Source organism: Melanostigma gelatinosum (assembly GCF_949748355.1).
Source record: "Melanostigma gelatinosum genome assembly, chromosome: 12".
Classification (NCBI taxonomy): Eukaryota; Metazoa; Chordata; class Actinopteri; order Perciformes; family Zoarcidae; genus Melanostigma; species Melanostigma gelatinosum.
The window spans coordinates 4,555,880-4,568,187 of NC_136645.1; the positions used below are offsets into that span (position 1 = coordinate 4,555,880).

The following is a 12,308-nucleotide window of genomic DNA, read 5'->3' on the forward strand; positions in this document are numbered from 1 at the left end:
CCAGATGAATATTCAGAAGATTTTTTTTTTTGGATTAGATTCTTGGTCGGACAGTCATTTTCTGACCTAATGGTGGCACTAAATGAAAAACAAAGTCATCAGAAATCATCCTCCGGGGACCATGAATATCGACACTAAAGGCAATGTGGCAAATTGATTTTGCAAAAACAGACAGACTTTTGGATCTATTTTATCCAAAAGTAACCAGTGTCAAACGTCCCTTTATGTGTGTCTATATATAGGCGTACCCAATAGTTTGAACAAAGGCCGATAAAGCTCTGTGAGACTAAAGCTCTGAGAACCGCCAGAAGCAACTCTCATGTGCAAACTGAGCTATGCAAGCAAACGAGGAGTAGATGGGAGCGACAAATTAGTACAAGTGGATCCAGTTGCACAAGAACAAAGACACGGTTGTTCTCTAGCCAAAGAGTGCATTTACTTATCAGTGACATATAGTAGATGGAAGGGAGTGAAGTGTGTTATTATTGATACGTGAAATAGAGACAAAAGAACATGCAGGTATGGAACAATGCATTTTTGAATGCAATAGATGTCATTTAAGTGGAGCTTTTGACCTGCTGGTGGTGGAAAAAGTGAGAGATTTCATTCATCCTCAGTGGGCCGTAGATATCTGGAGTTCGTGGCATTCAATCCATATTTCAGATTTGAGTTTTAGGATTTTAGGCGATATGCATGAAATGGACTTGATTTAGCTAAAAATATCATCTTTTCAAATATTCTACAGAGCCTGAACCTTCCTTCAATGTTTCCCATGGAGATAATGAACATCTGCAGCCAAATCTGACATCCCGGAGTATACAGAGATTGTAACGCAATGTATTCTTTCCAGATGTTTTGTTGCAGGTGTCATTCAGTTTGTGATAAAATGTACACAGCATTGCATAGCTATCTCTGTGTGCATGCATCTCTGAGCGGTAAATGAGCACAAAGCAATGGACCACAATACGAAGACAAACTGCTTCTATTTATACAGTAAAATAAAATATATATAAGCTCTCTTTATCGGAAGCCCTTCAGCCAGATACAAAGAAATATCACAGTTTATCACAAAGTAAGATAAATGATGACAGAGGAGGGAAACGCACACAGTGATACTTACTATCCTTCTATGAGCCAGGTGCACTTGGTCTTATACTTGTAGTTTACTGGTCCATCTGTGAGGATGCCTGACAGGTCTGTTAACCTACAGGAAACATACAGGTGGGGGGGGGGGGGGGGGAGAAAAGAGACTGAGCAATTGCAGTGTTGTTGACCCACTTCTGCCCTTGAAATACAGCCATCTTGTGACCCCCCCCCCCCCTCGAAAACAAAGAGATGCATGAAAGAAAAATCATCGGAAAAAACCCTCCAACATGAAAAACATCTAAATCAATTCAGATTAGGCAATTATGAATGGAATAGTCATGGAAAATAAAATTGGTTCACCACGAGGTAAAACATTGGAAAACTGACGTCGTTTTTCTGAAAAACAACTTTGAATGAATTAAATCACAGCTGCTGCGACAGTACAAAGGTGCATCGGCTCAATCGAACGCGACGTTCATATCGAGCCGTTTCAATGATTTTCTGCTCCCTTTTCTGGCATGTTCAATATTCCTCATGTGCTTGCATCAAATACAGATTGCGAGATGTCCTTTAGAGATGATAGATGATGCTAATTGGACATCTAATTAAGCATCTGCATAGAGGATCAACAGAGTGAATTGTGGGTCCCTGACACACTATTTAAGCGTGTGTCAGTGAGTTTTTCTTTCTCTTGGCTTTTAATCAATAATGATAAAATAAATCGGATTCGTGGTTTTAGGGAAAGAGATAGTAAAAGCACCATTTCTTGCCAAACAAAGCCAGGCGAGCTGCATCCGGCATTTATGCTAAGCTAAGTCAACTTTTTCCCCCGACTCCCAACCCACAAAACATACAACAACTCTGCAAGACAATGAAGAGAAGCATTTCCCAAAATGCCGAGCGACTTTAATCATAGTTAACACGTTTATTATGTTGCAACACCTGAAATTCACCTGCTCATCTTATTAAAATCCTCCTCAGGAAGTTGTACCACAGCATCATGCCCTGCTATACTGTTTCATCAGCAGCTGAAAGAGATCTAACGTTACACCTGCCACATCATCTGCATCCTGCACTCCGGCTAAGTATATTTTCTTGCCCTGGCTGCTGCGTAACATAAGACTCACCAGCTCGGCCAAACGGAGAACCGTCTCATTCATGCATCGCAGACACGCAGTACAGCCGTCCCTACATTATTCAACCTGAAACTAAAGTGGGTTATTTTCCCTTTCACGGTAGTTTGATAAAAATAGAGCTCACGTGTGGCCTCCCCTTTAATGCTTCCTTATGCTGAAACCAACCCCGTACTGCAGATATAAATCAATCAATATATCAGTATTATGCATGAATACTGTAAATGTTCTCAGTCAGTATGTCAGACTGAGCCTCGAATGAAGGAAACACTGGCGGCAGAATAACAATTTCCCTCTGAGCGGATAAAACATGACGTCGCACTCGTGTCAAGGTAATGCCGTGCGTGTCACTGTTGCCATGGCGACCCCAATATGACATATTCATACGGCAATTGTAATAATCACATTGTTGGCTCGAGTGCATGCGTGTGTGTAGGTTGAACACCGGCCACACCTGTCAGTCAAAGTAATCCCATTCTGTTGCTGCATAGAAGGAAAAGGTGAAAATGGAAAGAGACACACACACACACACACACACACACACACAAACAAACACGCGTCAGCATCACGGGCGCTGAAGACATCGCAGTATGCCTCGGTTTGTTACTGTGTGTGTGTGTGTGTGTGTGTGTGTGTGTGTGTGTGTGTGTGTGTGTGTGTGTCTCACTGTGGCCACACTGGCACGCTGCCAGATCAGACAGGCAGCGAGACAAACAGGGAGTGAAACTAATGCTTATTGTGTCTTCTGGGTAAGAAGGCGTGTAATGAGATTCTTTTTTATTTAAACCCGACAATGCGCTTAACAGAGTCGAAGCAAGCTAAACCCAGTTACAATAAAGCACTTAATGAGATTAAATACAACATATCAATAGATCAAATTAGATCAAATGACAATAAAATGAAGCAAACAGAGTGAGCTTCATCTATTTTTGCTGTGAAGGAAAGTGAGCGGAAACTAAAATGTAAAGTTTGGGAGTTCTACTTTGGCCTAAGACGTTTCTGGATACTGAATGGTTATCGTTGCATCCTCTGCCCTCTTGATCCTCGCCGCCGCTGCCCACATCGGTGGCTCGCCAGCGGCTGGTGAATGTCACAAACAACAGTGGGGGTGGTAGGAACTGTCCTAGATACCTAAACACACTGCATTCCTGCGTGAACTCAGTCTTTCTACGAGAGACCATAGGACATCTGACCGGCCCTGTCTGACTCTGGATCGGATAGTACTATAATTGGATCACTCTTTAAGGATGGACCTTAAAGGGAGCAAAGCAGAAACACACACCATCATCATCATGATCATCATCATCATCATCATCAGTCGGTACGAGATTAAGAGCGCGTCAGGGCCAAATGTGCTGCAACGAGAGAGAACGAGGGAGAGAACGAGGGAGAGCAAACAGATTGCAGCGCAGCCGGACACAGCCACAGCAAATGCTAGAATCCTGCCAATAAAACACACACACACACACACACACACACAGAGAGCACATATGAACACACTCACAGACACGTGAGGTTGGAAAGAGGTTAAAAAAAGGAGTGCTAAAGAAAAGGGCAGGCTCAGGCCTTTTGTTTTGTCTCCTCTTCGGAGCCATCTCTCATCCTCCCTCACTTCTTCCTCTTCTCTCCATCTCTCCCGTCTCTCCAGCTGATGATCACAGTTTGATCCTCTGGCTCTAATCCCAGATTAGAAGACAGAATATTCCAGTCATGTTGCTGTTATGCCCGACTCAAATGATGATGTTATTGACGACGACGACGGAAACTATGTATTTTATCTCAATGGTTTCTTGCTGAAGATGATGCATGAATACTGTGGAGTGTATGATATTGTATTTCGTCCTGTATAATTACTGCAGTAGTGTTTTTAATGCTTACATTTCTCAAAATGAAGACCACATCTCACTTCCCATTTGAGATTTAAACATAAAAAGATAACAGAATGCATAGTTCTGAACTAAAACAAAACAAAATGAACAAAGAATAAAGTCATTAAGTGTCGCATGTGTGCACTTCCTTTAACATCTAATATCATCTAATAGCACTTTTCAGAATATTGGTGTTTTGGAATAATGGGTCTTCAGAACAATGGCAAATATATGAGTCAAAGTGACAGCTAGAAAGAAAGCAGCCAATGAGTGTCAGTCATTTGTACAGTGTACATTTTATATACAACAAAACAAAAATATGTTTCTGCAATTTACAAATGCTTGAACCAAGCCTTGAACCTGTCCCCCGGGTGGGAATGGAGAGGGATGGAGCCTGCCACAGTGAGAGACAGTCCATTACAGAACCGACACATACGGACAGATTCACACTCAGATTCATTCACATTGGCAACTGCAGTATAAGATGTCTTTGTCCTGTGGGAGGAGGCTGGAGACCTGCACAGACAGGTGGAGAACATGAAGAAAGGCTCCAGTCAGCTGGAGCTTTGAGACAACGGTGCGAATCGCTGAGTCCGTTTTCACTCAGGCCAGTGCTTACAATTAAAGTTTCAAGCTTAAGGAATAGAGTCGGGACAAAGCCGTGGTGTGGCTCTCCTCACGTATTTCTTGGTTAAGTGAAAAACTGGCCTATGAAAACATGCGAAAGGTAGAACCCATTCATAGTTAATGAGGAGCTGACTGGAGTGGCCTCCGACAGCCCCAACAAACCATCACTTCAAAAACGCCTCTTCCATTAATCCTCTCCAAAAAAAGCCTGACAGAAGAAGACGCGCATACTTTATGTGCACACTTGCAGACATGAGGCCAACACACACACACACACACACACTCGCAGCCAGCTGAAGTTACAAATGATGACACACACACGACAAGCATGAGAGGGTGATGGCGGCAGAGGAAGCATGAAGGCGGAGACAGATGAGGAAGACGAGAGATAAAACGGAGACAGGGACGAGGGGATGAGGTAGAGGAAGAGAGTCCGGCACCCTTTGAAATATTCATCTGCTCGGGGTGAATAATTGATGGCGTACAGAAGACAGATGCATGAGGGATAGACAGACAAATGGATGGGGGAGAGAGAGAGAGAGAGAGAGAGAGAGAGAGAGACCCATGTCTTCAGGTAATGAAGGTACAAATCTCCTGTTTTCTCTGTCACCGCCTTCAGAGGTCGACCATCAACGCTAACCCAACACATGTTTTACCGCCCAGCTCTGTCACACACAATAGTCATGGAACACAAACATCTTCTTTGTCATAAACAGACACTTACGAAGACAATAAGTTCTCTCAGGATGTGTTGGCGATATCTGCATCCGGCTTCTAGATTTCCAGCTATTACACGATTTTATCTTCAGATATTACCGGTGTTGCCTTAATAACATCATAATTAATATTTCTTTGCTTTGCAAGAAGTACAAAGCTGCAAACATTCATAAAACATTGTAGAAAAATAGAATTAAAGAAGTAAACACTCGTATCATTAAATATGAATGACTCCTACAGTAAGATGACCAATGAGCGATTAGTCAGGTGGTACTTTGTTATTCAAAGAAGCCAGAACATTAATTTGTCACATGGTTGAGTCAACGTCAATTTAATTTCATTGGCCGGACACAATGGAGGAATGTTTTCGATGAGCGGCCCCCCAGGGTCCCTGGATTTCATGCTATTTCACTGATGAACACTTGTGGCAGAGGCCAAGAAACCAGCAACAGACTAGCAGGAGGCGGACGAACACTGCTGGCTTTAGTGAGTACAGTTGTAAGCAGTGCAAGTTTTAAATATATATTCAAAAAAATCGACATTAAATACATATTTTATGAGGACGGAAATGAGTTCCAACTACAGCTCCCAGGAGCCTTTGCCAAAGGCTGGACTTCTATTCTACAGTGTCACACATCACACAGCATCAGCAGATTTTAAACTTAATGCGCTTTAATGGCAACATGAAATCTAATTACGCTGGAATTAGCTTTTGAGTTGTAACAGCAGAGATGTGACCAGACAGTGAGACGTTACGCCGCGACTGCCTCCCTCTCCGACTGAACTACACCACCAAAGTTAAGTAGACTGTCCAGTCCCCTGAAAGAAAAGAAAAATAAGAAAATTAAGTTTGGAGTTAAACCGACAGGTCGGTGTGTTTTACAGGACGCATGAAAAAAAACCGCCTTGTTGTATTGATTTTCTCTCTCCTGTGCTACAACAAGACAGACATTCAGTAACCACTGGACTGCACAACAGCCTGGCGACACATCCATGCATGAGAGACGCACAAAATCGCAAAACAGCCACAACCACCCATACAAAGGCTTCCAGTGACGGCGTGGAGTCAGCTGAGAGCGACATCCCCGCCAGTACCAACAGGACGGAACTAAATGTCGCTGTTTGTAACTGAACAACAACTTCTAACCCCTAACCCAAATCGACTGTGAGGAACTTCAGACTCTTTTTATCCCTGAACGCCGTCGTCGTACGGTCAGCTTAACCCCTCTCACTACACTGCATCAGGAATCAGAGTGTTAAAGGAGGGAGAGTTGTTCAGAAGTGACATCACTTTGCAACAATGCCCTCCCTCATGTGAAAAGACACACGTTTGAAAAAAAGAAATCATAAAAATTCACAGCCTTGAAAGTCCTCCAAGAATAATACCGCTCCCTGCCTATACAGTCTTCAATGACCATATTTAGAAAACACAGCTTCAAGGCAATGACTCATTCCAATGAACCGTAAAATCCACAACTATGCACAACACACTGGCCAGTCAAACTCCTCCCCTGCATTCAAATCTAGACTCTAAACTCGCCGGCACTGATCGTTTCATCTGACTTCAAAGAGGTTTATTTTCTCTGCAGAAGCAATAGATTGCATTGCTCACTGCCGTCAGACTGTTGCGCATTCTGCTGGATCTTGTCGGCCAGTGTTGGCTGCATGCTCAAGGACCTCTCGTGGTTGCGGGGACTCTCACTTTCACAAAACGCCTTTTATTTGAATCCAGCCGCTGAAGCACTTTAATGTGCCCAATTAAAGACGGCATTTTCACCAGTTAGCCTTCACATTCTACATCAAAGAGCAGCTGAACAAGCTACAAACTGTGTACAGATCATGAGACTTCAGCTCTTTACTGGAAACCTATTCAATAAAGCAAAATAAAACACGTACAAAGTTTATGATGAAAGGTTTTGCCCTGTTCAGCTGAGACACAGGCCTCTACTGTTAAATTGGGAATCAATAAAAAGGTGCCAATTTGAATTCTGTACATGTATTTAGTTTGCTTCAGCAGCTGTGAATATCAAAGTGGAAGAAAGTTACACCCTGCCACAGTGGGACGTGAACTAAAGTTCATTTTTATGAGGTAACACCAGTGAAAAAAGCAGTGCAGAGACTCAGATTGCATGAGATGTATCTACTAACATTTTAGAACCGCTCATACATTTTCACTGTTCAATCAAATGTCCTTTGCTGCCTTCTGGTAGCAAACCAGACTGCGTCATCACAACATGCATTCCACACACAAAGCTGCAAAGCAGACCTTCATGAGGTACAATCTGACATGAACAGTGTGACGGTCACTAAACGGGCCCGTGCTAGCTGCTCTGTGATGCTAACACACCTCACATATGTTCCAACGAATCATAATTTCGACCTGACGAAGGAACTGAAGGAATGGAAGGCAATGGTCGTAAGACATTTGACTCAAAACCAAAAATATCAACCAAATGGTGCTCGAAAGAAGAAGTCAGAGGATGACGATAGTCATTGGGTTGATGCGTCCTCTGTGGACAATGAATGTCTGCAAACTGTGCCAATTGGAACAGTAAATGATGAAATATTTTCCTGCTGACGTGGCTAAAATACATTCAGAAGTCATTGAAAGTGAGCAGTAACAAAATACTTTCATTGTGTGTCATTCAGCCCTGTTAAATGTTCGTGATGAACTTATTTTACACACATTCAATCACTCACACAGACTCACTGTCTGTGTGAGTTATGGAAGTTTGTTTTCGTAATATGCGTTATTATAAATGTCAGAGCTTTTTCTACTTATGGAAAGAAGATGTCTACCCTCTACTGTGAACTGAATTTGTGTGCAAGGTTACATATCATCCTATGATGGTCGAAGCATATTACCTCATGCCTGGCACACAATGATTGAATTTCCAATATATGCTCAAATAATTCACTGTATTTTGTTAGTTTTTACAAATCTCTAGCTCTCATTCCCCGAGGGAACAGATTAAAAATGCTCTCCACAATAACCTCTGAGCTCCATATATCGACTCTGCCCCAGACTCCAGCGCACATTATATCACGTGCATTATTATCTCGCCACTGGCGGTGAATTCAGTTTCCAATTTCTCCAGCATTTAGGTTTGTATTGAGTTCAAACAGTCGCCTGATAAAACGGTAAGTGATATTATCGGTGGCACCTCTTGAACGCGGTGCGAAACTCTCGCAGTGGGTGAAATACGCAGAAGATAGCAGCAGAACTACATGAAGCCGGTGATGGATAACCAGACAAGCCAGAGACGACGGCTGCATTGTTCACACCGACGAGCACGCACACGCACACACACACACACACACTCACACAGACAAGGTGCAAAGGCCAAGAGTTAAGATTGAGAGATCTGTGTGTGGTGTGTGTGCGCGCACGTCAGGGGATAGCAGAAAGTGGAGATGAATGGCCAACAATTGAATAACCTTGACCTTCACTGCACATATCCTTTATTAAAAATCAAGAAAAGCCTTTCTGCTGGGAATAACGAGAGCAGGGAGTCAGCGTGTGTGAGTGTGTATGATTGATGTTACTAGGTCTCTATCACCTGCGGTATAGTCATGGTCCAATGGCTTTCACACAGGAGCATCATTCATCTCCAGCCCCCCCAATATCTATCTCTCTCTCTCTCGCTCTCTCTCTCTCTCTCTCTCTCTCACACACACACTTCATAGGGATCCTCAAATAAGGTCAAAGCAACGCTAAGAGGAACATTGCCCGTTTAAATAGAACAGAGTCAACTGAAGAAGAGAGGAGAATAAGTAGAAATAAAGAAAGAGAAAAGGGGTAAAAGTCGAGAAGAAAAAGAGGGGGCGAGGAGGAAGAGGAAATAAAGGGAAAGCAAAGAAGAGAAGAAAAAGATAGATAGATAGATAGATAGATAGATAGATAGATAGATAGATAGATAGATAGATAGATAGATAGATAGATAGATAGATAGATAGATAGATAGATAGATAGATAGATAGATAGATAGATAGATAGATAGATAGATAGATAGATAGATAGATAGATAGATAGATAGATAGATAGATAGATAGATAGATAGATAGATAGATAGATAGATAGATAGATAGATACTTTATTCGTCCCCAGGGGGAAATTTGTTGAAAAAGGAAAGAGAATAAAAAAGGAGGGAAGAAAAGGTTCCCATACAAAACACTCCGAGATGTTTTTCTTCCAGCATAATGTTTGTTTTTCTCGTTTCACGAATACGTTTCTGGAAGTCCATGCATGGAGGAGGTCGGGGTGAAAGCCACCCAGGAGACTGCCGTTCGTGTCCCGTGTGAAACCGAAAATCAACGTTGACAAAGTTTTCATTTGTGTCCATAATTTAAATAACGTAACAATCATACTTATTTGAAGCCAAACCGAGTAGCTTTCTTGTGTTTTTGTTTTGTTACAACTTAGAATCTTAACCGCGTGTTTACAACTGCGGCCGTAATCTGGGAGAAGAGATGTTTCCCTCAAAACGTAACTGAGGCGCAGACGGTTGCGTTGCATGGGAATGTCGTTCTGTAGCAGACAGAGATGAAAGGAGAGGCGAAACGAGACAAGTCAAACAAAGAGAAAGAAGAGGAAAGGAGTAAAGGGAGGAGAAGAAAAGATGAATGGAGAAGAAGAAGAAGGGAAGACAGCACACACATCCTCCTCCACTATCACACACACACACACACTGCAGGCTGCATATCGATGGGAACATCCATACACATGAGCGTGAACATTTGAGCAAACAGAGCCACGCGTTCCTCGGGTTCCTCAGCAGAACCTCATCAGTCCTCAGGCATTAACCTGAGAACACAGGTCTCCTTAATACACTGGAAAGGTTAATAGACTTTGTGAGTCAGTCTATAAGCCGCTGCCCAGAGGTCCGGTACCTTGAGAAAACCCCAGAAATGTAATAGATAGGGGGGACATTCACGTAGATATAGACCCTCAGAGATTACATCACAAGTAATCTAGATCAATGAAGGATTCCCTAATTTGATCTGATACACTGAGTTTGATTTGCAAATGTAAATATTAGATTCTAAATCCAATCCTTAAGAAGTAAGGTTGGCATATCTGCTTCCGATAACATGACATTATGGACATTTTCATTCAGGAACTCTATATATTTGCTACCGAGATGATGGAATGATGTCTGGTTTCGGGACCCCTTCGCAGAGACAGGCCTACCATTCAGCCTGTAGTTCAGCAGAGCGCTGCTGTCAGACAAATGACGTGTTTTGCATCATCTGACTCAGGATGTTTAATTGTATTTCTTTCATACGTTCTGGTATTACTCCTTTTAAGGATCAGAATACTCTTTCCACCACCGAGTACTGCACATGGAAATGTGCATCAATCCTGCTGACATATGCCCAATGAAAATAAAATACGTTTGTTTTGACGTGACGAATGACAGGAAGAGTTTGTCAGCCAGCTGTACAGCATTAATCAGCCAAAGAGCAATCTATTCCCCTGATAGGCGCCGGGAAAAAAACCCCTTCAGAAAGTTGTGTTCAGTTGTTTGTAACAGAAACGCATGAATCCTCGGCTGGTCTTTGAACCCGAGTCGATGAAGTCAACGCGGCCGTTATTTTTCACTTGGAGTAGAAGCCATTCCGTCTTCTGCGTCCTGACGCAGCTCGACAGCACATTTGTCACCGCAGACGCGCGTGTGCGCAGAAATAGAGCCTTTATTACAGTCCGACAACGGGCCGCTGTGTTATTACAGAGTTTGTACCCGGCCCTGCCAGGCCGCAGCCTGATTATACACTGTGTCCTACAGCCAGCAGAGGGGTGAGTGTGTGTGTGTGTGTGTGTGTGTGTGTGTGTGTGTGCGCCCCTATGGTGAGCCCCATCACATGTGGTCTGCATTAAAACACTATTGTGTGTTACGGGGCTGCAAAGCGTTGCCATGCTGACTGAAATCACTGTCCCATGTTGTCGGCCTCTTGGCCATATTATGGGATGGCTTCCTGTACTGTGTAAGCACACACAAGTCCTTACACCACACCCAACGTGAGCTTGCTAAGCCCTTAATACACCCCAGCACATGCCTCGTACGTCAAAGCTGCCACAATAACACGTTCAACCATAAAGATCGGCACTAAAGGAGAGAGAACATAAAGAGCCGGTATGAGGTAGAGGATAATGAAGAGCATTCCCGAAAGCATCACTCATCCCACAAAGCAGCCAAACAGGATGCTACCACAGTCACAGCTTTCATTTTACAACTTGGCATGTGTGCCATGCTTTGTTGATGTTTACCCACGGGCCAGTAGAGTGGGAGAGAGGAGTTACAGAACCCCACAAACTGGGCTGCCCCTCCGTTCGAGGGAATTGGTACCATCCTGACTGTCCCCTGCCAATGCTGGAATGCCACTGGACATGCCTTGTGGAGGCTGGCGTATTTGAGGTCTAAGTTCAATTTAGTTGGAAGTTTCAAGAGAAAACAAATGACCCTGAGACTTTTCCTGTGCTATTCATTTTTCATCTTTTTTTAAATCACAATTAGCTCCTTTTTAATTATTTTTCTATTGTATAATCTTTTTATTTTTAGTATTATGAATCACTTTAGACGAAAAAAAAGAAAATTTGCCAGATAAAATGCATGCAACCTAATGTAATGTTCTTGACTGCCCGAGTGTACGTTAATTATCTTGTGCAGCTCATTAGCATATAGGCATCTGATGGAAGATTATCTTTTGCCTTGCAACATCAAAATGCGTGTGGTCGTGATCAGAGCTACCAGGGGAAAACATGTTCGGCTCCTTCTGCTTTGTCTTCTCAGATTTGTAAAGATTTGGGTTAATTACAGCCACCTTCTGTATAGCCTCTAAAGCCATATGCAGATTTACATCTAGCTTGAGAAATCTA

At 42.8% G+C, this 12,308-nt stretch overlaps 1 protein-coding gene across 1 annotated transcript in view; it reads right to left on the reverse strand.

Moving 5' to 3' along the window:
• atrnl1a (attractin-like 1a) overlaps positions 1–12,308 on the reverse strand; it is a gene marked incomplete at its 5' end in the record, with an annotated part of 181,203 nt that overhangs the window by 157,273 nt on the left and 11,622 nt on the right. The window contains one exon of the mRNA XM_079280116.1: positions 1,121–1,204. Within this exon, the coding sequence (XP_079136242.1) occupies positions 1,121–1,204 (84 nt within the window). The remainder of the gene's footprint in view (positions 1–1,120; positions 1,205–12,308) is intronic.